General features: G+C 37.0%; 1 protein-coding gene across 3 annotated transcripts in view; it reads left to right on the top strand.

The window, feature by feature from the left end:
* USH2A (usherin) overlaps positions 1-20,903 on the top strand; it is a 363,259-nt gene that overhangs the window by 298,195 nt on the left and 44,161 nt on the right. For all 3 annotated transcript variants that reach the window (XM_079297512.1, XM_079297514.1, XM_079297513.1), the window contains 3 exons: positions 6,252-6,410; positions 7,046-7,208; positions 13,071-13,425. In XM_079297512.1, the coding sequence (XP_079153638.1) occupies positions 6,252-6,410; positions 7,046-7,208; positions 13,071-13,425 (677 nt within the window). The remainder of the gene's footprint in view (positions 1-6,251; positions 6,411-7,045; positions 7,209-13,070; positions 13,426-20,903) is intronic.

Raw genomic sequence — 20,903 nt, 5'->3', positions numbered from 1 at the left:
AATAACAGCCATATGTGTTTTATCAATGAATTCATGGGAGTTTTTATTATCTCCTTTTCCTAATTACTTAAGATGGTCTATCCTTGCTTAGCAAGGGTCAATTGGCATTAAAAATAAAGTCACCTAGAAAAAGTATTTTGCCTTCAAGACTGGGATTGCAAGTGTTGTGGCAGTGCTTAGCAGCACTCACCCTACCCATTTAAGCAATGATTAATAAATCTATAATACCCTGAGCTGTCAATCTTTTAGTTTTCAGGAGCACAAAATCCATTATAGAAATGCTATAATATATGAAAAAGATTAAAATCTTAAATTAAACTTTTCCCCCTACTGCCTGAAAGGATTTAGAACCCTGCAGAAGGCAGGTGAATTCAAATGGCATATAATCTACAGTTGGTTTTATTGGAAAGTGACTCATGCTGTATTATAGTTTTGATAATAAATATAATTTAAGGTACAAAATATTAAGCAACATTATAAATAGATTTTAAACATAAGAATGTACTGGAATAGCATAGGCTGTGAAGAGTGGGGTATTTCCCAGAAAAGCTTGTCCTTGTTCTATACCTTTTCCAGCTGCTTAAATTCCTGTTACTCACAGTAGGTTACAAACCTGCAAGGAGAACCAGGCTCTGTGTAGTACATTTGGTTTTGTTGCAATTAATATTATGAATACAAAGGTCCATCTGTTCCTGAAACCACACAATTAGAGGGATGAGGAGGAGGCTGGGCATGCAGAAGATGCAGGATTGATGTATTCATACATTGATAGAAATCATTCTCCTCAGATAGGAATGTCCTTCTTTTCAGATATTGGGACACACCTTGAACACTTATTTCTGTGGATATTTGATAACTTTTCCACTTTGCTTTCTTGTTGTGGGGCTAATTATTTAGGTTTTTAAATATGAAGGAGGGATTTTCATAGTATGCTTCTGTTGAGTGTTGTCCTGGTTTCAGCTAGAATTGAGTTAATTTTCATCCTAGTTAAGAACAAAACAGGAAAGCAAATCTTGCTGCTCCTTTTATTACAGCACTTCAGGGCCACTAGCTGATCTTATAAGAGTGGGGAGTACTAGCAGCAGAGAAATGCTACTGAATGTTGCTGAAAGCTACAATGCTGCTAAAACCTGTGGGAGAAGCACTGTTCTATGCAGAGCTGGGAAATAATTACTGACCCTTCATAATCCTGCTTTGTGCTCAGTCTGAAGACCTCTGGGCTTCTAGAGGCTTTTGTTGTTTTGGGTTTTTTTTCTTAAGAGTCAGACTGCAGAGGATGCAAAAGGTTTATTTTGGAATAGCATAGATCCCATTACCATGTCCTGTCCTACAGGTGTCTGGGGTCACATACATCCCCAGCTTGGTAGGATTAGCCTAAGGTGTCTACTGCTTCTTATCCTTATGTCCATGTACATGGAATAACTCTTTTTCTTTTTTAAAATCTATTTCCTTTCTGTGCATAAATCCTTGACTCACAATAGGCTATATTGAGGCAACATAGGTTTTCCTTATAAATTTAGGATGCACATTTACTTACAAGTGTTGTCAGGCTAGGCAGTCACTCTTGGACAAAATTCTTCACTGGTATAGACTTGATGTAAGAAAAAGTGCTTTTAATTAACAAAGTTTTGATGAGAAGGTGCTTGTTCAGTGTCTCCTGTCTGTGAATATCAGGGCTGCTTTGGCATTCTGTCTTATCTGCTGTAATAAATTTGGATCAAATAATCACCCTCAGGTTTAATTACAGACACATCGTGTTACACAGACCTTCCTTTTGGATGGTTTAATTATAATGTTTCAACATCTGTAATATATCTAAATCTTGTGACTTTATAAATATGTAGCATTTCAAAACTCCTGACTTAGCTAAAGAGCAAGGTGGTCCAGTAGTGGTTAAAGTGACAGATTCAGAAAAAAATACTTGACACACCTCACTCACTGTGGAAAATAGGGCTTTATTTTCTGAAATAGGTGTTCCATTATCTTGTGTGGCATTGCCTCAGTGCACAGACCTCAGAGGTATGGGACATTTCACTGATATGCTACAGAAGGATATGTTACAATTATTATGGAACAACTGTTAGTGCCATGGATAGAAGCAGAAGAGCTGAATGGGGAAAAAAAGCCCACTGCATAATTTCCCCAAGGTATATCCATAAATGTTATTGATAGGTGGTCAGGTAGCCATCCTGATTTCCATCTCATTGACACCCCCACTGCTCCTCACTGGGGACATGATGCTTCTGGGTGTCTTCACTTGCTGCTGGTGCTAACTTGTGAGCTGAACGTGCTCAAAATAAGATCCTGTCCTCTGCTCCTTGGATACCTGCTTCATATGTTAATGATCATCTGGATTAAAATATTTCACTCTATCCACCTTGAGGTTTGTTTATCAGCCGCAATAACAGTTGTGTAAAATCTGAATTCTAACTTTATTTTTCTGGGGATCAAACATGGTATTTGAATACCACATATTTGTCAGCTTCTACAACTAACTTGGTTTCTTGTGGACTAGCAAATGGGACTTTTGATAAGCCAATGTCGCATTCTGTAATTTTTAGTTTTTTGAGTAAATTATTCTTTGCTCACCTCACTGTAGAACAAGCTTTTCAAGTTCTGCATCTTGCAAACAATCAGCATCTCCAGCTGTTACTGTTTTCAGTCTTGGTGGTAACACTTGATGCAACCAGATTGAGACATCAGAATATTTGAAGCATAATGTAAATAGTTAATCTCAGGAAGCCAAATAGATTGTTTCATTTTGTGAATTTAGATATTAAAATATAATTTTGAAAGACATGATGTTCCTGTTTTAGTATGTGTTTCCTGTAAGTAAAAAAAGTAACTATTTTGCTTTAATTGTGATTGGATTTCACATCATAGTAAAAAAAATTCAGCAATTAACTTCAAACAGATTTTGGGTGACCAGTCTGTAAGTCTGTGGCTTTTTATCCCCAATTTTAAGCATCGTGTGCTGCAAATTGTATTTTTGACCTAGCCTAGTTTTGAAGTACACAGAACCATCAAACCTAATTTGCAAAGTTTTGCACTGAATTGTCCATTAAATGTTATCCAAATATGCCCACAAAAACCCAGGGTTTCATTTGATTGATTTGTCCCATTGCAAAATGTGCACCTGCTGTGAAATGAAGTCGCAGAGAAAAAAAAGAAGTGGAATAATTTAACTTTTTTATTTGTAAAGATAATCAGGGTTTTTCTGATTACATCTTAACTTCATAAATGTTAAATAACCTATCAGCATCTAGTTGTTGTAAATTATGAAAAAGAGTATTGCTGGGAATATTAACCAACTAAATCCTTGTTCTTTAGTGAACATGAAAATGTGTTATGGCAGGTTGTCATTGTGCTCATGGTAACTTTGACACCAAATAACAAAACTGCCATTTGCATTTAGGGTAAATTGGTTCACTTGTGCTTTTACAGTTCCTTTTATTCTGACATAAATTTATGAACTCTGGAACTAACCAAGTCGTGTGGTTTCCCAGATGACTTTAACAAATATGCCCATTTCATTTCCTTCAGTCATCAGAGCACACAAGGTAGTGGTTTCAGACTGGCTGCAGATGCTGAAGGCTGTTCTGAAAGAAAGGGGGATTTTTACAAGTTTCTATATTGTAAGAGTATATATTAGAATTTTCCAGATTAGGAGGTGATCCTTTGCTCTTCATTGTCAATGAATTTGATCAAAGTGTAGAAGGATTCCACTGGACATTGTAATTTTTCAGGATGCTTATTTGATTTTATTTACAATTTCGTTTTCACTTCTTGAGAGTATTTTTTCTCCTGAGCATATTTATTGTTTGTATCATGACTAATATAGTGCAACATTTAGCAGAATTTTAAGATTTTGTGTTTCAGGTGTGAGGTGGTGTTTTTTGAATAATTTCTGATATGGACTGAACACTGTCCAACGTTGTTGGAGAGATCATTTATTTTGAAATAGCTGTTCCTTGCTGCATACTGATCATTATATTCAGCTGTCCTTGTTTGTATTCAACCTTTCTTGGGAAATCAAGCATTCTGAATAGTTTCAATTACAAAGGTTTCTGGTGATTTTTGCCTAGAATAAATTCACTGATCAGATGCAAAAAACTGAATCATCTAACTTCATAAAGGAATGGGTTTTCCTGGCTGAAATATCTGGTCAGTTTTCAGGACAGGAGAAGAAGTGGACCTTGAATAGGAGATTATAAAAAGGTTTCTATTAGTGTGCTCTGTACCATTTCAAACTCTTTCAGATATTCTGTTGCATCCTTTACAGACCCTCCAATTATAGGGTGGAAGTACTACTACTGCTACTACTAATAGTAATAATTATTTATCTTTAACAATATATTTTTGATTACTGGCAACATTTTGCACTCTAAACTCAAATGTACTCTTCTGGAGCATTTCATCTTCCATATATCAGGCAAAAAATAATTTTCTTTGATGCAAAACCAATCTACCTCAAGATCACCTCTCTGAGATTTACTCTGTAACATCATTCTTGATTTAAAAAGTTGTATTTCTGATATTCCATTCTTAATGATTAGATCTTGGTATTTTTCTTGTAACTTTTACACTGAAGAAGGAAAATTTTGCAGAGGAATTTTTGCATTTTTTGTCTCCTTCTCCCTTCACCTCTTCCAACAACTCCTAACAACATCTTTGTTCTTCCTGTATGCTGAATAGTTGAATAAGATTGAAGTCATGCCTCTACTTCAGGGCTATTTTTCAGCTTTTTAGTGTAATGGTGTTTTCTTTGTCTAGCATCTAGTCAGGCAGCAGAATGTTCTTTCTTTAGGATTTTTATATGCTCCTTTTCTTATGGGAATTGTAAAAACATGGTGTTTCAAAGATTTTTCTGATCTTTCAAAGTACGTCAGTTGTTCATAGTACCACAACTAAACCTGAAATCTCTGATTTCTTGCAAACTTTTGGGTTTTAGTTATATATATTCACATACATACTTAGCTAAAAAAAACCCATCTAACATGCAAAACAGTGGAAAAAATATGTTTGTAGCTTCAGGGCAGTGGTAGCAATTTAGATGCTTTATCAGAAAAGGACCAACATTGTAATTAGGAGAAAAAGCTGAGTTGTTTTCCAAAGTTACAAATGGAAAGATTCTCAAGGTGTGGACAAATCTCAGAACTGCTTACAGACATCTGGTCCTTGTTGCAGTCACAAAGATGTCTCTGTGACTTGTAAAGTAGGTGTTGTGTTGAAGAGAAACGTGTTTTTGCTTATCAGATACATCTTGGCTCATCTCAGAAGCCTTGTCTAGGCTGTACTTTGTCCTTCCTTAAGGTTGTTCCTTATGTGACTGCAGAATGAAGGAAACACACTCAATACAATCTCTTCTTTGGTCATTTTCTTGGTTTTATGAGATTGCTTCTGTCTGCACAGAACAGTCCATAGTGGACAAAAAATTCAAAGCCTACAGCCCATTTCCTAATAAAAAATACCACCCAAGGAAACCAAAAATCAAACGAAACCACCAACCAATCAACCAAAACCCTTAGGCACTCCATGGGAATATAGAAAAGAGCATCCAGGAGCATCTGCCTATTGTTCTAAAGGGATGGCTTAGCTTGTTTTTCTGAAGGAACTGAGTTTTCAGCTTCTCAAGAAAACTAGAAAATTAAGAACTGACAGCATGGGGATACAAATAGATGGGGGAAATGTTTGAATTCAAATGCAAAAAAATGAGAGGGGTTTTTTTAAACAAAAATGGGAAGTTTGTTTTTACATCATTTAATATTGTATGTTTCTTGGCTCAAGCTATTGTATTGTACTCTACTGGTGAAGCAGACTAAGAACCTACACTCAGCTACTGCTGGTGGGCTAAAAAGGCATAATTTGCTGAATGGTTGCAATTCACTTGTTTGATCACAAGACTATTCAAACAGCAGTGCTTAGTAGCTGTTACTCCTGCAAAATTCATAAAAGCTGCCTGGTTTCAAGTCATAAGGTCGGTCTTCCCAGAAGTGGCAATTGCAAAACAGGCATTGAATTGAATTTTGATTCTTACCTAAGAACCATAATGTCTGTCTTCCACTTATAATCTGCAGATGGATCTGTTTCAGTTTATATTTAAACGATTGTAGTTTTCAAAAGAGGCAGTAGGGAAAACCTCCAGAGGGGGCTTACATTTAAAATTGCATGTGATGAACGGCTCTTTGAAGTTACCCTGCACTGTTGTTAGTGGTTCAGATAATCACTGGTTCCTCTCTGTTTCACAACAGGGATATTCATTGTCAATGTGCCATTGGAATACAACATCCTACTAAATGCAAGCAGTCCCACTCTGCTGGTGAAGCCAGTAGGACGTGCACATTTTGCCTTTGTCGATGGCCTGGATCCCTACACCCTCTATGAGATAAGAATACAAGCATGCCAGAGTGGTAAGGCAATTTAAAACACTCATCTATGGGACTGGAGAGGATTTTCCAGGTAGCTTCAACTCTGCAAAACAGATTAAATTATGTTACACTGGAGTCAAATGTTTATCTAGTAAAAAGAAAGCCTAGCATTTAATGAAGCATTAAATATTTCTCCATGTGTCATGTATGTATTTCTCCATATACCATGAATATATCAAATGGAGGTTTAAAATATGCATTTTAGGTTATATGTGCCACTTCATTAAAATCTTTTCACAAGCACCTTAAAGACTTTTGAAAATGGATGTACAGAACTGGATCAGTAACCAACAAGAAGTGGTGAACATAGAGACAGGATAGAAGAGACCCAAAATTAGAAATTCCCTGACTTCAATGGAAATTTTCAAAAATCTATTGAAAGAAGTATTTCTAAAATGACAATTTTGAACCATTTTGCTTCTCACTCTCACTGTTGAAAATCAAGAGTAGTTCATTTGTAGAGTTGTGGTAATTTAGATGAGTATTTAACAATGAAATGAGGTGAAATGAGATACCATTTCCACCAGCAGCTTCTTCACTTGACATTCATTTGCTTTTAATTTATTTTTTTCTTGAGGAAAAAGCTCTTATCCCTACACAAACTTCTCTTTTTGTAGGTGGGTGTGGAGTGGGTGGGCAAACATATTCGAGAACTGCTGAAGCACCTCCCAGAGAGCTGAGCCCACCTGTTGTTAAAGCAATTGGACCTGCACTCATAGAAGTGAAATGGGCACCACCCAGGAAACCAAATGGCATCATTACTAACTACTTTATCTACAGGTAAATGCCCTGATCACCTCAGATTCTTAGTTCTACTAAACGGTTCCTTTCTTTAATGCTTGATTTTTTGGGAGGTGAATACAGGTGTAGAAGTACATGAAAAAATAGATATTACCTTTCAAATGCTAAGGTGTTAAGCTGATCTATGGATGGCCATGTTGGAAATATGAACTCAAATAAGAATCATCTTCCTGAACTACGTTTTAAAAATTCAAGGAAACAAAAATCTTAGAAAAAGTTTGTAGGGTAGATACTTGTACTGTGCTTATATAGACCAGTAGGTACAAACTTCAATCTTCTCTGATGAACAGTTAAGAATTTTGTAATGGCAATGGGAGTAATTCACCAATTCTGAGACTTTTAAAAGCAGGCAAAGGTATCTTGGTTCCTAAACCAGATCAATTTTCCAAGGTAACATATGTTCCTAAGTAAGTAATCTGGACAGTGATTACAGCACATCTGTTTGTGTACCTTGGTGTTTGTGTTCATCTGCCCTGTGTAAGTTGTTGACTGATGCATTCTTACTTCCTGTAAGGAGTTTCTAAGCCCTGTGTGAGGGTTTTTCTGTACAGATAGCTGTGTTTAGGGCAGTATTAAACTAGCAGAGCAGCAATCTCTGCTGTGCCTGTTAACTCTGTTAAAAACTCACTGAAGCAACCTTCTGGAATGGCTTCAGAAGTCAGAGAACATAAAATTCAAGCCATGCATTTGAGAGGGATTTAAACTCTGAAGTTCCTGGGTTTTCCAGCTCTTAAGTATGTGTGGCAAACATGCTGTGCTGATCCTAGCCTCCCACAATGAATTTGGGACTTTTTATTATATTAAATGTGTGACTGAGAAGACAGGAAATCCAATTATCTTTTGGAATCCTCAGTGATAATTAATATAAATTCACTTTTTCCTTAAAGATGTTAGTGGTCTCTAAAAATTCCTGCTGTCTTGAAATACTCTTTTGTTTGCCTTTTTTTTAATTGTCTGATCAAAAACCCCAAGTCTCTCCCCTGCAATAAGAGGAATAAAGTGTATGTTATAGCCCAAGACATGTCTTCACTCTGTTGGTTTTGTAAATAAAGCTGATGATTACCGCTGCTATTCCATGGCAACCATAGAAAGGGAAAACAGGAAATATAATGCAGAAAGCCTGCTTCAGTGAAAAATACTGTAAATTGAATTTGACAGCATTTGATGGCATTTGATTATTCTAGTCACAGCCAAACAATGATATAAAGAGTAATATGAAACAGAATGTGTTACTGCCTAGCAGACTCAAAAGCAATAAACCTTCCTCCAATGTGACACAATCACTTCACAATCATAATTGTAGCCTGTTTGATACCTCTGAGTACAGCAGAAGGGCACTGACTGACATAGATACATTTTGTTTTTTATTTAAAGTGAAATGAAAATGGCGCACTGGGGCTCCAGATACAATCGGTATATTCACCTACATAGGCATGAATCACTTGGCAGTTATTTCAGCTGAAGTTTAAATGTGCTTAGACAACAACAATATCAAATCTTTCTCAGATAGCTGCAAAAAAATCAGAAATGGGATGTAAGCACATAGTTCTTTTTCATTTTGTAGCCACACATGGCCTTACATTGTTACAGCAGTAAGACTGCAGTATTTCTCTGAGAGGTTATGGAATGTAATTTCTTCTTCAGTATGTGCCTCTTCCTTACTGCATCACCACCAAAATAAATTCATTCCACTCAAAACCTGGAATACTTGGGGACCTAGTGTCTGTGCAGACCTCTGCATTAAAGTGGCAGTACTTGTGCTTTCCTCTAACATCATAAAACTACTCCCAACTTTGCAGCCATTTTGCTAGAAAGCAAAAAATTCAAATGTTAATTTATGATAGAGGAGATGGTGATATATCTTTTTTATTCATAAAGCAGCTTTAAACACAGACCTGAGGCTTTAAAATTTTTCTAGCAAGGATCACAACTTAGAAGAATTTGTGAATGAGAAAAGATCTGGTTCATGAGATGATAATCTAATCTAGTTCTGTTCCCATTTATCATGACTTAACATCGCTCTGCCAGCCACAGAACTTGCTACTCTGAAAAAAAATAATAATATTATGAAAGTAGATGATATATATTTGTTGCTGCATTTTAGTAAGTTATAGGTCACACGAACTAATGGAATTTCTCTATCTTGATTAACAGGGTGCACTGTGTAGGAGGCACATGAGATGGCCCTTACAGACATATTGTCTATAAAATTAGAAATATTTTGGTTGATAACTTCCTTAAGGGAGCATCTGAATTTTTCTGCCAAATTATGTCTTGCCCCATAAGATTATATTATTTAGTATGTATTTGTGAGATTAAAATGTAGCTCTCATTAGCTGAGCAGTCCTGTTGGTGAAACTATAGCAGAAAAATGAAGAGGCAATTTAAGACAGAAGACATGTCTCAGTGGCTGTCGTGACTTGCAGTGGAGAGGCTTCCAGATTGACTCTTTATAATTAATTCATTGCTTAACTGTATACCCTTAACCATGAGTTGTACCCAAGACAGCTTCCAAGGAACATATGTTACTGGATGGTTTAATGTAGGAATCCCAATGGGTGCTTATGTCATTGAATACAAGAGCTCCTGAAGGCTTTTATTTATCCCTGTAATTGATCTAATACCCAATCTAAACGAGTATATTACATGCAATAACTTTAAATACCTTCTGGTTTTTTGGTTGTTTTTTTTTTTTTCATCAGAACTCATGTTAAAAAAAAAAAAAAAAAAAAAAAAAAAAAACATACCCCAAATTGTGAAAGCTATATTAGTGTAGATTTGTTGAATACAAATATAAGTGATGTTTCTTTGTTTAATTAAATGTGAAATTGCAGAGGGGGAGCATTGCTAATGTTGCATTGTTCCCCCACATTTGACAACGTGATTCCCCGACTGTTTGAATTTCACCCCAAGACTTCTCAGTGTTCCTAAAAATAACTCACTTCCACTTTGGTAAGCAAAGCAGCAGGCACTGCTAAAACATGTAATTTAGTTGTATGGTGGAAGGTAAACATGTGAGGAATAATTCTGGTTTGCCCCTCGAGGCCGCGGGGATTCGCCGTGCGCACAGGGAAGCGAGGCTGCAGTCGGCCTCGCTGCAGCACAGCTCTGGAGTTATCTGTCACAAAGCAGATTATCTCCTCCTCCTTGTGCCATCCACCTCAGATTGGCACTGGGGCAGGCAGAATTTGCCCTTATAAAAATAACTATCTGAGCATCTTTGAAATGAATGTAAGCAGCAAATCAGACTGTGCAGATTAAGAGATGACTTGGAAATGTTATTCTCCTTTGCAGCTCGTTGTACACAAGGAATGCTTCCAGTTAAATGAGCAGCTGAATCTTAAATCTTAAGATGACTGAAATGATTACTGATTGTTCAACCACTTCTGTTCAAAGTTTATTCATATATGAAGATATTCTGGTTTTTAGCCCTACAGATGGAACCATTTACCTAACCATAAGTTTCATTCATTAAATAGTCAGCAGTAATAAGATCTAAATACTTAACCAGGCTACATTGTACAGCTTTGCCTGTGAATCAGCTTACAGTTGGTGGCATATTTGATCATTCAGTGTGAAAAAAATATTTATCACAGAGTTTAGAATATTTATAAAACATAAATTTATGTATTTATTTGAATCCCATACTGTTTGGTAAGCAAAACACATTAAATGTGACTTTCTTGCATTAAAATGTACTCTCTTTTCCCTTATTTACAGAGGGGTTTTTGAAGATGAAAAGACTATATTTTTAGGTGCAGGAGAATGACATGGTAATGATTTACCTTTCAAAATTATGTCTTTCATTACGTCAGTAAACAGCATCTGAGGGAGAATTCTGCAGGAGGCTTAACTTGCCATTATAACAGAGCATGGGCAATTGTATTAAAAATTGTTAGCAGAATTTTGGAGAAAATGGGAAATTTTGGACCCTGACTTTTACAGAGAGGTCAAAAATTTCTAGGAAATATTTCCCACTTCTTCTACCTGCCAGTCTTTGCCTAGTTCTGCCAAACAATCCTCAGTATAAATATATACAATTTGCCTATTTCACTATGATAGAGTACCTCAAAACTCCTTTTTTTAAAAAAATCGTATTTTAATGCTTGTAAATTATTTAATTATTTAATTGCTTGTGTCCATATCATCTGCTTATCTCAGAATTTAGCAAAAATTAATTTAGTTTCATATGAGAAAATAATGTCTTCTTTCCTGCCTTATATATGCATATACACAAAGGATGAATAAACAGCTGTGTACACACTTGCATTCATTATGTTCTTCATATTTGCATGTTAATATCTGGGACTATATTCTTACAAGCAGCTAAGATTATCAGTTTTTAAAAATCAATGTTTTTTTTATTTTTTAATTAATTCCTGGTTTGACCTAACAAGATAAAATCAAACAGCATCCTTTGAAACCCAGATTTTCTGTTGCCAAAGAAATGTTCTTCAGCTTCTGTGTGTGTTTGTAGTGATGATGACACCCAGTAGCCAGACAAACCAATTTTTCTTCTGCAAATTTGCCCTACTTGTAATAAAAGTGGCAGATAATATAATTTGGATTTTTGTTGTTGGCACGGAGGGTGAAAGTGCTTTTATGTTCTGAAAAAGCCAAGGTTCCTGTGAAGAGTATGGGAAATACTTAAATTCATGTGCAGTACAGCCCAACCATCACTGAGATTTATCACAGTGTTTAAATGTAACCAACTTAATTTCACACAAACATTTTTATGCCAAGTGAAAGAATTGATTTGATAACTCTGTTTTGAAGATGAGTGTTCAGCTTATTAAAACTGTTGTAAATTATATGGAAGAAGGGGCCATATTACAAAGGAGCTGAGGATCATCTGCAGTCTCTTGTACTCAGAATATCACCAGGTCCAAGGCAAACATAACTGCAGTCATAATTCTATATATGCATTATATATATACACATGTATATGTATACAAAAATGTGTGTCTATATATAGATATAGATATAGATATAGATATTTGTACATATATGCAAAAAAAAAAAAAACCATTGGGCCAAAAAATAATAAAGTGAATTTTCTTCATATATCTTGGTTTTGCATTTTTAAACAAAAACAGTGCAAGAAAAAATATGTCATTTATTACAGAAAACACTATGTGTGATATTTTAATGAGGTTTGGTGGTGGAGCTGCAAATTCAGCTAAGTTTATGCACAAGGGATTATTTATTCAATTTGCAAGAAAAAATGGGGTATGTAGTGTGAGCAAACCAGATTTTGAAAGTGCACATCTTTAGTTTTGGGGGCATGATAGAATATTTATTCGTTATTCACTAGGTAACATTTTTCTCCAGCAAGTTGGTCACGAGTTTTTCCATAAATGAGGGATTCTGAGGTGAGTACCTCTGTTTTTCAGAAATGCTGAAAACTTACATCCATATTGTAATTCAAGTCATTGCTTAGCAACTACAGATAGATTTAAAATTTCATATTCTAAGTTCTGAAAGTCCCATTTGTGGTGTGTTCTGTCCTAGAAGGACAATATGCTGTTGTGTTGCTACTCTGCTGCCCTGGACTGTGACAGCACACTTGTTTGACATGTTTTATAGTATTCTTCTAGATAAAGGAGAAGAATTGATTGCCTCAAAAATCTCTTTTTCACTACTCAGCCTCTAACACAAGTTCAGGGAAATGCTTTTAAGATGCAAAAATAGGTAGTCAGTTCCTTATGTGTGTGTAAAGAACAGAAATAATTTCTGTATTTTTCTGAGATGCAAGTTGAACTTGGAACTTTAGGATCAACTATTATGGGACAGCTAAAGCTATTTTCTGTTTTATAAACACTGCTTTTGGTTTAATTCTAGACGTCCTGTGGGCAGCCAAGAAGAGCTGCTTTTGTTCATCTGGACCGAGGGAGCTTTGGAATTCATCGACGCGTCCGACGCTCTCCAGCCCTTCACTCTCTACGAGTACCGTGTCAGGTCTCAGAACTCCGTGGGCTCTGTGGACAGCCTGTGGGCTTCCACCCAGACTCTGGAGGCGTCCCCGCGGGGCATGGGAGCCCCTTGGGCACAGGCCACGGGCGCCTACTCGGTGCGGCTGAACTGGACGCAGCCCGTGTCCCCCAACGGCGTCATCTCTCTGTACCGAGTGGTGTGCCAAGAAAAGCACGGCGACCCCACGCTCAGCACCCCGGCTGTCACAGCACTCACCGTGATGGTAAGAGCTGGACCACAAAAATGATTTAAGACATTTTTACTCTGCTTTGATCTCTGTTGTTTGTTAAAGTCTCCCTTAACGCTGGTTGGAAAAGTGGGGTCTCCAACGTCCTGTCATTTTGTCGGTTTAAGTTTTGCGTTTGGCCCAATGCAGACTGAAACGTTTCACATTAATATTGGATTTCTGGTAGAGGCAAATAGATTACTCAAAAGCATGGATGTGTCATGTCTGGAGGAATTAAGTACATTAATTTGTCAGCCTTGCTCTGAAAATGCTGTCGAATTTTTTGTCTGACCAACAAAATAGTTTCACAGGACCTGCACAAAGAACTGCAATATCACTCCTCCTGATATAGAATTCTGTTTTTTATTTCAGTTGGAATCATAAAGTGAATGAATTAATTAGTAATTACATAGTTCATATATGCAACCCATTTGCATGTTCCTCTCATAATTCATCAGTAATAAAAGCAGTTCTACTTTTATTTCCAATTCACATACTTATATTAGAATGTTACTGCTGATCTCTCCCTTCCCTTTCTTTTCCTGTTTCTATTCAATATGTGAAGGGATAGATTGGGGAAAGGGCATTATTTTGTGAACTGACTAAAAACATTGTGTAAACCAGTGACAGAAATGGTTGTTTTGTGTATTTACCACTGTTCCTCCCCCCTATATATTGCATTCTAGCCTTTCCATAGCAAGACAGCTTATGGATGGTTGGACTGAAATATTGTATATTAGGACAGCTGGTCTACTTGGTTGTCTTCTGAAAATGAATTTTAAAAGTTTAAGGAGGTTTTAAAAAATTTGGTTTCCTCAGCCGTGCCATGTCAAGTTCATGAACCTAGAATTTTCCCTGAATTATCTTCGTAGTCTGTGTTAGTATTGAAAATCACCAGAAATCCCCTAAATTCTCTATTATCCCAATTTTGAAGTATGTGGTTGACAATTCACATAGGATCCTAAAAAGCTTTCCCTGGAATACCCAGTAGTAACCTCTGAGTAACTTCCTCAGACAGATCTCTACATGACATGGTGGAAAAAGTTTCCACCTTGGTAATCTTACACTTGATCTTGGTTTTAGAGCAGTTTTGTGTCTAGCTTCTTAAATGGATTAAGTTTGCAATATATCTTTTTCTGAAAAGGAGAACACATCCTTAACTGAATTATAGAAATAATACATATTTTTGCCTTCTGAAGCAGTTGCTTTCACATTGCACAACATGCCAGGCTTAAAAAGATAGATTGAGATTATAAAGTTCAGCAGTGTTTTGTTACTTCTTCTATGAAAAATTACCACTGTAATAATAATTGTGATGGTGCACCTAGGATTTTAAAACCTATGAAAAGCCAGGGCTTCTCCTACTACTCTGCTTCAGCAGCATGCAATGTATTGCTGAGCATCAGAATTGACTTGGCTGGTCATGCATTGCACTGTCTTCTAAGCATGCCAACAACAACAGAGAATGTCCAAGATGGTTGTACTGTGGGCAGTAAAATCTACCAAAATGTTATTTTAAATAATTTGCTACAGTGTGTTTCTTTAACAGCATCAGTTAAAAGCTTTTTAGATTAACAAGCTATTATTTACTGAATTAGTATTTTCCTGGCTCCAAAATCCTTTATTTTCCCCAAACACTAACCTGAATCAAAATGATATTTTGGCAGCATATGTATAGCTGTTCTACTAGCATTGCAGCAAAGCTGGCTTGCATGGTTTTTCTACAGTCCTTTGTCTTGAACATTGGTCAATTATGGTATTTGCTACCAATTCTTATTTAAAATATTATACTACCTTTGGAGACAAATCTTTTTGCACATCTCCTCCATCAGTTGCACTCACTTTAAGCTGCTGCAGCTGCATTAACTGAGTAGAATTGGTGCTGAGATCTGAATCCTACCTCTTCTGAATATAGCAGAACAGCTAAAGCTTAGAATCAAAGATATTGACATAAAATACATGGAGTCCTGTTATCAAAGATATCTTCAGAAGGTTAGGTCAATTATCCCAGCAGGCAAAAACCTGGACACCAACTTTCAAAGTTATAAACACTTAAAAACAGAATTTTATCATGAAATTGCTCATATGCCCTTAACTTTAGCTTTCTGAATGAGATACTTTAATTAAAATGTAATTTTATTGAAGGAACTGGAATTCCAATGATTAAACTTCTGCCCCTTTAAAATATAGCCTTCATGAGTACTAGGCTAAATCATTTAATCTCCTAAAGCATCTCCATTGGAGCTCCTCGTGGGATATGCCATTAGTCATTCTCTCTCACAAGCTTCCATGTTACAAGTAAGACTTAAAGTATTAGGAAAGCAATGAGTTTGGTCCTTTATTAATCTGTTAGACTCCATTCTTATCCCATTAGATTATTCCAGAAAGCAAAGCACTGTTAGAATCACTGTGGCTGATCCCACCCTTGTGCTTGTTGGTTGCACCCTGGTTGCTTGCCCCAGGACATAAAGCTTGACCAGAACTTAGAGGAGAAATACAATCCTTGCGACATTGCAGGATACAAATCACGCTTTTGCTAATGTCCCTGTAGACTGTTCTTATATGAGAGCTTCATTTCCATCCTTTTCAGAGCCAAATGAGAAGCATCTTCTGGATTTTCAAACAATTTAAGACTTATCCACTATAACTTCCCCAAATCCAGCTATTTGCTCTCCATTAATATGTCAAAGGTATGACTGTCTGGTACCTTAAGGTTATCACTGACCCCTTGAAGTCTTGCACTGCCTGTGGAGATAAGAACTCAATTCTCAAAGGAAAAGCTGCTGCCCCTGAAGTGAAAGGAGGGTGTCCTGCACCATCAGAGGCAAGTGACATACATGTGAGCCATGTTGATGCTTCACAGTTAAGGAGCAGTGTCACCCATTTCCTTAGCTTGTTTGGCCAGGAGTGTAGTGACAAATGTTAGGTGACAGTGAGTTAAACTGACATTCTGGTTTATTTGCAGAGCAAAGTCAAGTCAAGACTGGTTACAGCAGCACAAGTGTCTCCTACAATGTCTTTGCAGTTCATTTTAGCCCTCTAAAGCAGGAATCATATTTAGTGCCTTGACATTAACATGAGACATGTGTTTATAGGGGAATGGATTTGCAGTAGGTTCTCATTTACAGAAATCTGCATAAAGTGACTAGATTGTCAAAGCAAGCTTCTCACTCTTGTGAACTTAGGACTCAAGCTTGTGAGCACAGAACCCAGAGCTGATTTCATTATAAAGCCAATGTGTCCCTGCAAATGTCATCAAAGCATCAGAGCTCTAACTGCTGTATTCTGAATGTTGCTGTGAGGTAAAACTGTGGGTAGGTTTGGACATTTCTTGATAGACATTTTGTGGGTGTAAAATGCTGTTTTTCCCATGACAATTACATCAAGAGTTTGGTTGTTTATTGGGAGCAGGAAAATTCAAAGCCAGGAAGATGAGTAAAAACCATAAAAATATGTAGCTGTTAGAAAACACTTGGAGAAAGAAAAGCATCCAGAGATGAGGGTTAGAAAGGAAAACTGCCTGCTATGCACAGTGCCCTCCAATTTTTATTATTATGTAGAATCAAAGTCTCAGTGTGTTAAATTCGCCTCAGCCAAGTGTAGATCAAAGTGCAATGTGCTTGTTAGAGGATGCAAAATATAGGTGTAAGCATTACAGGCCTGTATTCCTGGGAAATCCTGCACCTGTGCAGGTCTTCTCACAATGTGTTTTGCAATGTGAGACTCTCAGGCCAAGCTTATCCTTCAAAACCATGCCAGCTTGGGGTGAAAAAAATTAACACGTCTCTTAGCTGCTATCACTGCCCCAGCAAAGCCTCTGGTTTGGATGCAGCTGTGCTAACAGTTGAGAACACATATTGGCTTCCCTCACATTATTTGGGGAGATGGTATATAACTGCACTGGCCAAGCTTCTCTTGGCAGGTGCTGTGACAGGGAAATCTGTAGACATATTGCAGAATAGCAGTAATAAAGACTTTGGTAGGAGGATGAGGCTTTGGCTAATATAATTGTGTTGTTATAAGCAGACAGAATTTACATATCAAATAAACTGAGTCAGAATATTAAGTATGGTTTACTTGTTCAAAAACTCCATATCAAAAATAATATATCACACATATTTTTGAGTGGCCAGTACTGCCATATATTCATGCCTACTATGCAGGATTTTACAGATATCTGGAATCATGCATCCAGAGTTAGTTTCTTTCTATTAATTGCACTTTAAAATACATAATTCATTCATGTGCAGTGCTTCACTTCTATTTCCTCCTATAGACCTGTGAACATTTGGCAGCATTGGAGATGAGATACCACATAGTTATTAACTTCCCTGTACAGATATTCAATAATGCAGTATGCAGTGCTGTACATGGCAGCATTCTCATAGAAGTAATGAAGATTTTAACTGCAAGAATAAGAAAAAACTATGCCAAGGAGAGGGACCAGTGAAATTTTTTATACATGCCTATTGCAGATGCTTGGGAAATAGAGTGCACCCTAAGAAGAGAGGATGAGTGTAAGTGAAGGAATCCCTGCAAATGCCATAAATTCAGATGATGTGCTACTTAGCAATGAGTGAAAGCTGTAAACTGCGGTGGAGGGCAAAAGTTAATGAGGCTACTGTGCTGCTGCTAGGCAGTGGAAAGTGGCCACCACCAGAAACAAGATGGCTGCTCAGCAGTGCCCTAATGCAGCCAAAAGATCATCTCCTTAGCTCTGCAAGGGCTTATGGGTTAGGGGAAATCATACACAGATGACTAATTCTTTATGGTTCACAGACGATCAAAGTGAAATTCAGCAGCTGTTCAGGACAAGTGACCACTCTAACGGCTGTAATATAACCTGCTAAATAGAGAGGGAATTGCATGAGAGCAAGAGGTTAGCTGTGATTATCGGCAGGTGAGTGCTTTATTGAAGTTGAAAGACCATTAACATTGATGGAGTAATTATTTCAACTTGGAAGTAATTACCTTGATGGGTGATAACTTCTCCAGTGTTCCCAGATTTGATTGGACCAAACAATTGTGAACTCTTGAAGCCTAGAAAAATATTACAACAATACTGCAATGTTTAAATTACTGAAACCACTGTTAGAGTATTTTAATTATGCCTAACAGTGAAAAGATTTTAATGTACAACAACTGGTGACCTTTCATGTATAGAGACATTTGCTTTCTAATTTCAATGAAATGATCCCCACCTACTACGCGTGTGCTGTATGTGATAGCTTTGCAAATGAATCGTTTGATTTTAAATGCAGTTTTTAAGATTCAAAGCCTTGTTAGCACAGTTTCAGGAAGGGCTTGTACTGGAATTGCTCTAATTGTTTCATTTGCCAGGAAAGCCCAGTAATGTAAAATGCTTTCCATGTTTTAGTCTCTAGACTTGTTAAGCTTACACAGGATGAATACAGGACAAGTGCTCCTTCACATTGAAGGCTGCTTAAAAAAAATGTGTGAGGCAATCTGTGTCTCACAGATTCTGTTGTTTCCATGCTGCTGCAGAATATGCTGGATTTGGCACTACAGCTCTGTTTAAATAAGCATTTGGATTGGCACTATGATGCCCCTCCAGAAACTGATTAAGTGCTTCAGTAAGTCCCACCTATCAAGACAGACATGTAGAATTGCCTAATTAGAGCAGAAAGGATGAAATGGATTGTTGCACAACTTAGATGATTTTAAAGTACTGTGGTAATAGAACTGGAGGGGAATGGTGAGAGAGAAAGAGAGAGGCTTCAGCTCTTCTATTTATACCATCTTTGCCATGAACAAGGCCACTTCAGTGTCTCCTGGATGTTTCCGGCAGCTGCAGAAACATAGCTTGAGACCCTGCTGGAACTCTGCCAGGAAGGAAAGAATCCTTGTGAGTTAGGAAGGAAAGGTTTGTCTGGTGTCTGTGAGGTCTTAATATGCTGTCAGGCAACTGGTGATTTGAATTACTGAAGGTTACACTGAAGAAGTTTATTTCACTTCTTTTTTTCTTTCATGTTTTCTCCCTAATTCAGTGTGCTGACATGATTTTGTCTTTCAATAAATTTTTGGACCAGATGGAAGTAAAAACACTGATACAGTTATGTCTAACACCTAACCACACTCTAGATTGACTAGACCAGAGTGCCTGGATCAATAGGTAATTTCTTCTACCAATGAATTAGTTACTTATTTGGAAAAATCTGGTGTATTTTATCTTTGGGCTTCTCCTTGTGCAACGTCCATTTTTCAGCCATTGTGTAGTCTTTTCTTGATGAGTGAAACACATGTAGAACTAGGTCTTTTGAGAGGCATTTGTAATATCTGACTTCAGATACCTAACCTAGTTAAGAGCATGAATGACCTCTACAAACCATGTAATGCTCAGAACATCTAAGGCATGGACATTTACCATCTTGGGCTGCAGCTGCTCTCCTGTGGTGCACTTGTGTGCCACTACTAAGTGTCAGTCCAAGAAGGTGGTTGATTTTACACTGATTAATCAGCTTTCTTAAGCCTCACAATGGAATGCTGCAGGCTGACAAGTCTAAAAGATGGTGCTCTTTGGCAGATGATGGTGGTGGGCAGCACTCTGGAAGTGGTAATCTTTACTGTGTGTGCACCTGCAGCCATAAGAGAATAGGTGACCACTTGACAAAGCCTTAAAGCTAATGACTAAAATGACTAAAATTTATATGCATAAATGCTCCATATGCTGTTTCTATATATATGTTGTTATATATGCTTTATATTTATGCTTTTCTCTGTGATTTTTTTCTGTATTTGCATTTCAGTTGTGAGAATAAGATCAAGCTAACCAGGCAGTGTACAGAAAAACCACTGACAGAATGTTTTCTAATTTGTAAAAACCAAATAAACAAAACAGAAACCCCCACAAAGCTTCATCTTATTAAGTATAATATGCTAGGCAGATGCAACATGGGGACATTCTTCCCTCTGTGTCCAGTTATGTGACTGCACTAAATCAGCTTTAAAGAGCAAAGTTTTAGTAAGCTACAGATGCTTTTTCATATATAAGTAGAAAATAAAAATGAAGAAGGAGGAGGCAGAAATTTGTTGGGTAATGTGTACAGCTGTTTTTCAAATTAGATATCTGTTTAAAAATGCTTAATTGGATTTGACTAGATTTTAATTCACATTTAACCAACGTTCTTAAGTGGATGTATCAGGCAACTCCAAGATAACGCTCTTTGTTGGTGAAGTCATAGGGCAGCTTCCTAAAATCCCCAGAGTCATGCCTAACAGTTACAGATACAGGAATTCTTCAGCTGATAATTAGAAAGGCCACTCCCCAGCCCCCATCCTACCCTCCAGCCCCACTTCCCTCCACAGATAAGGTCTTTATTCAAATTGGCTGAGAAATGTTATGTCACATGCTTAGATTTCATAGGGAATTTTAGCAAGCAAAGGGTAATTTTAATAAACAGAGAATCCTACCTTCTTTTTTTAAAGAAAAAAAGGAAGCAAAAGCAAGCCATAGG

This window comes from Erithacus rubecula, assembly GCF_903797595.1.
Source record: "Erithacus rubecula genome assembly, chromosome: 2".
Taxonomy (NCBI): domain Eukaryota; kingdom Metazoa; phylum Chordata; class Aves; order Passeriformes; family Muscicapidae; genus Erithacus; species Erithacus rubecula.
Note: the sequence above shows the minus strand (reverse complement) of the source record. Positions and strands in the feature narration are given on the sequence as shown.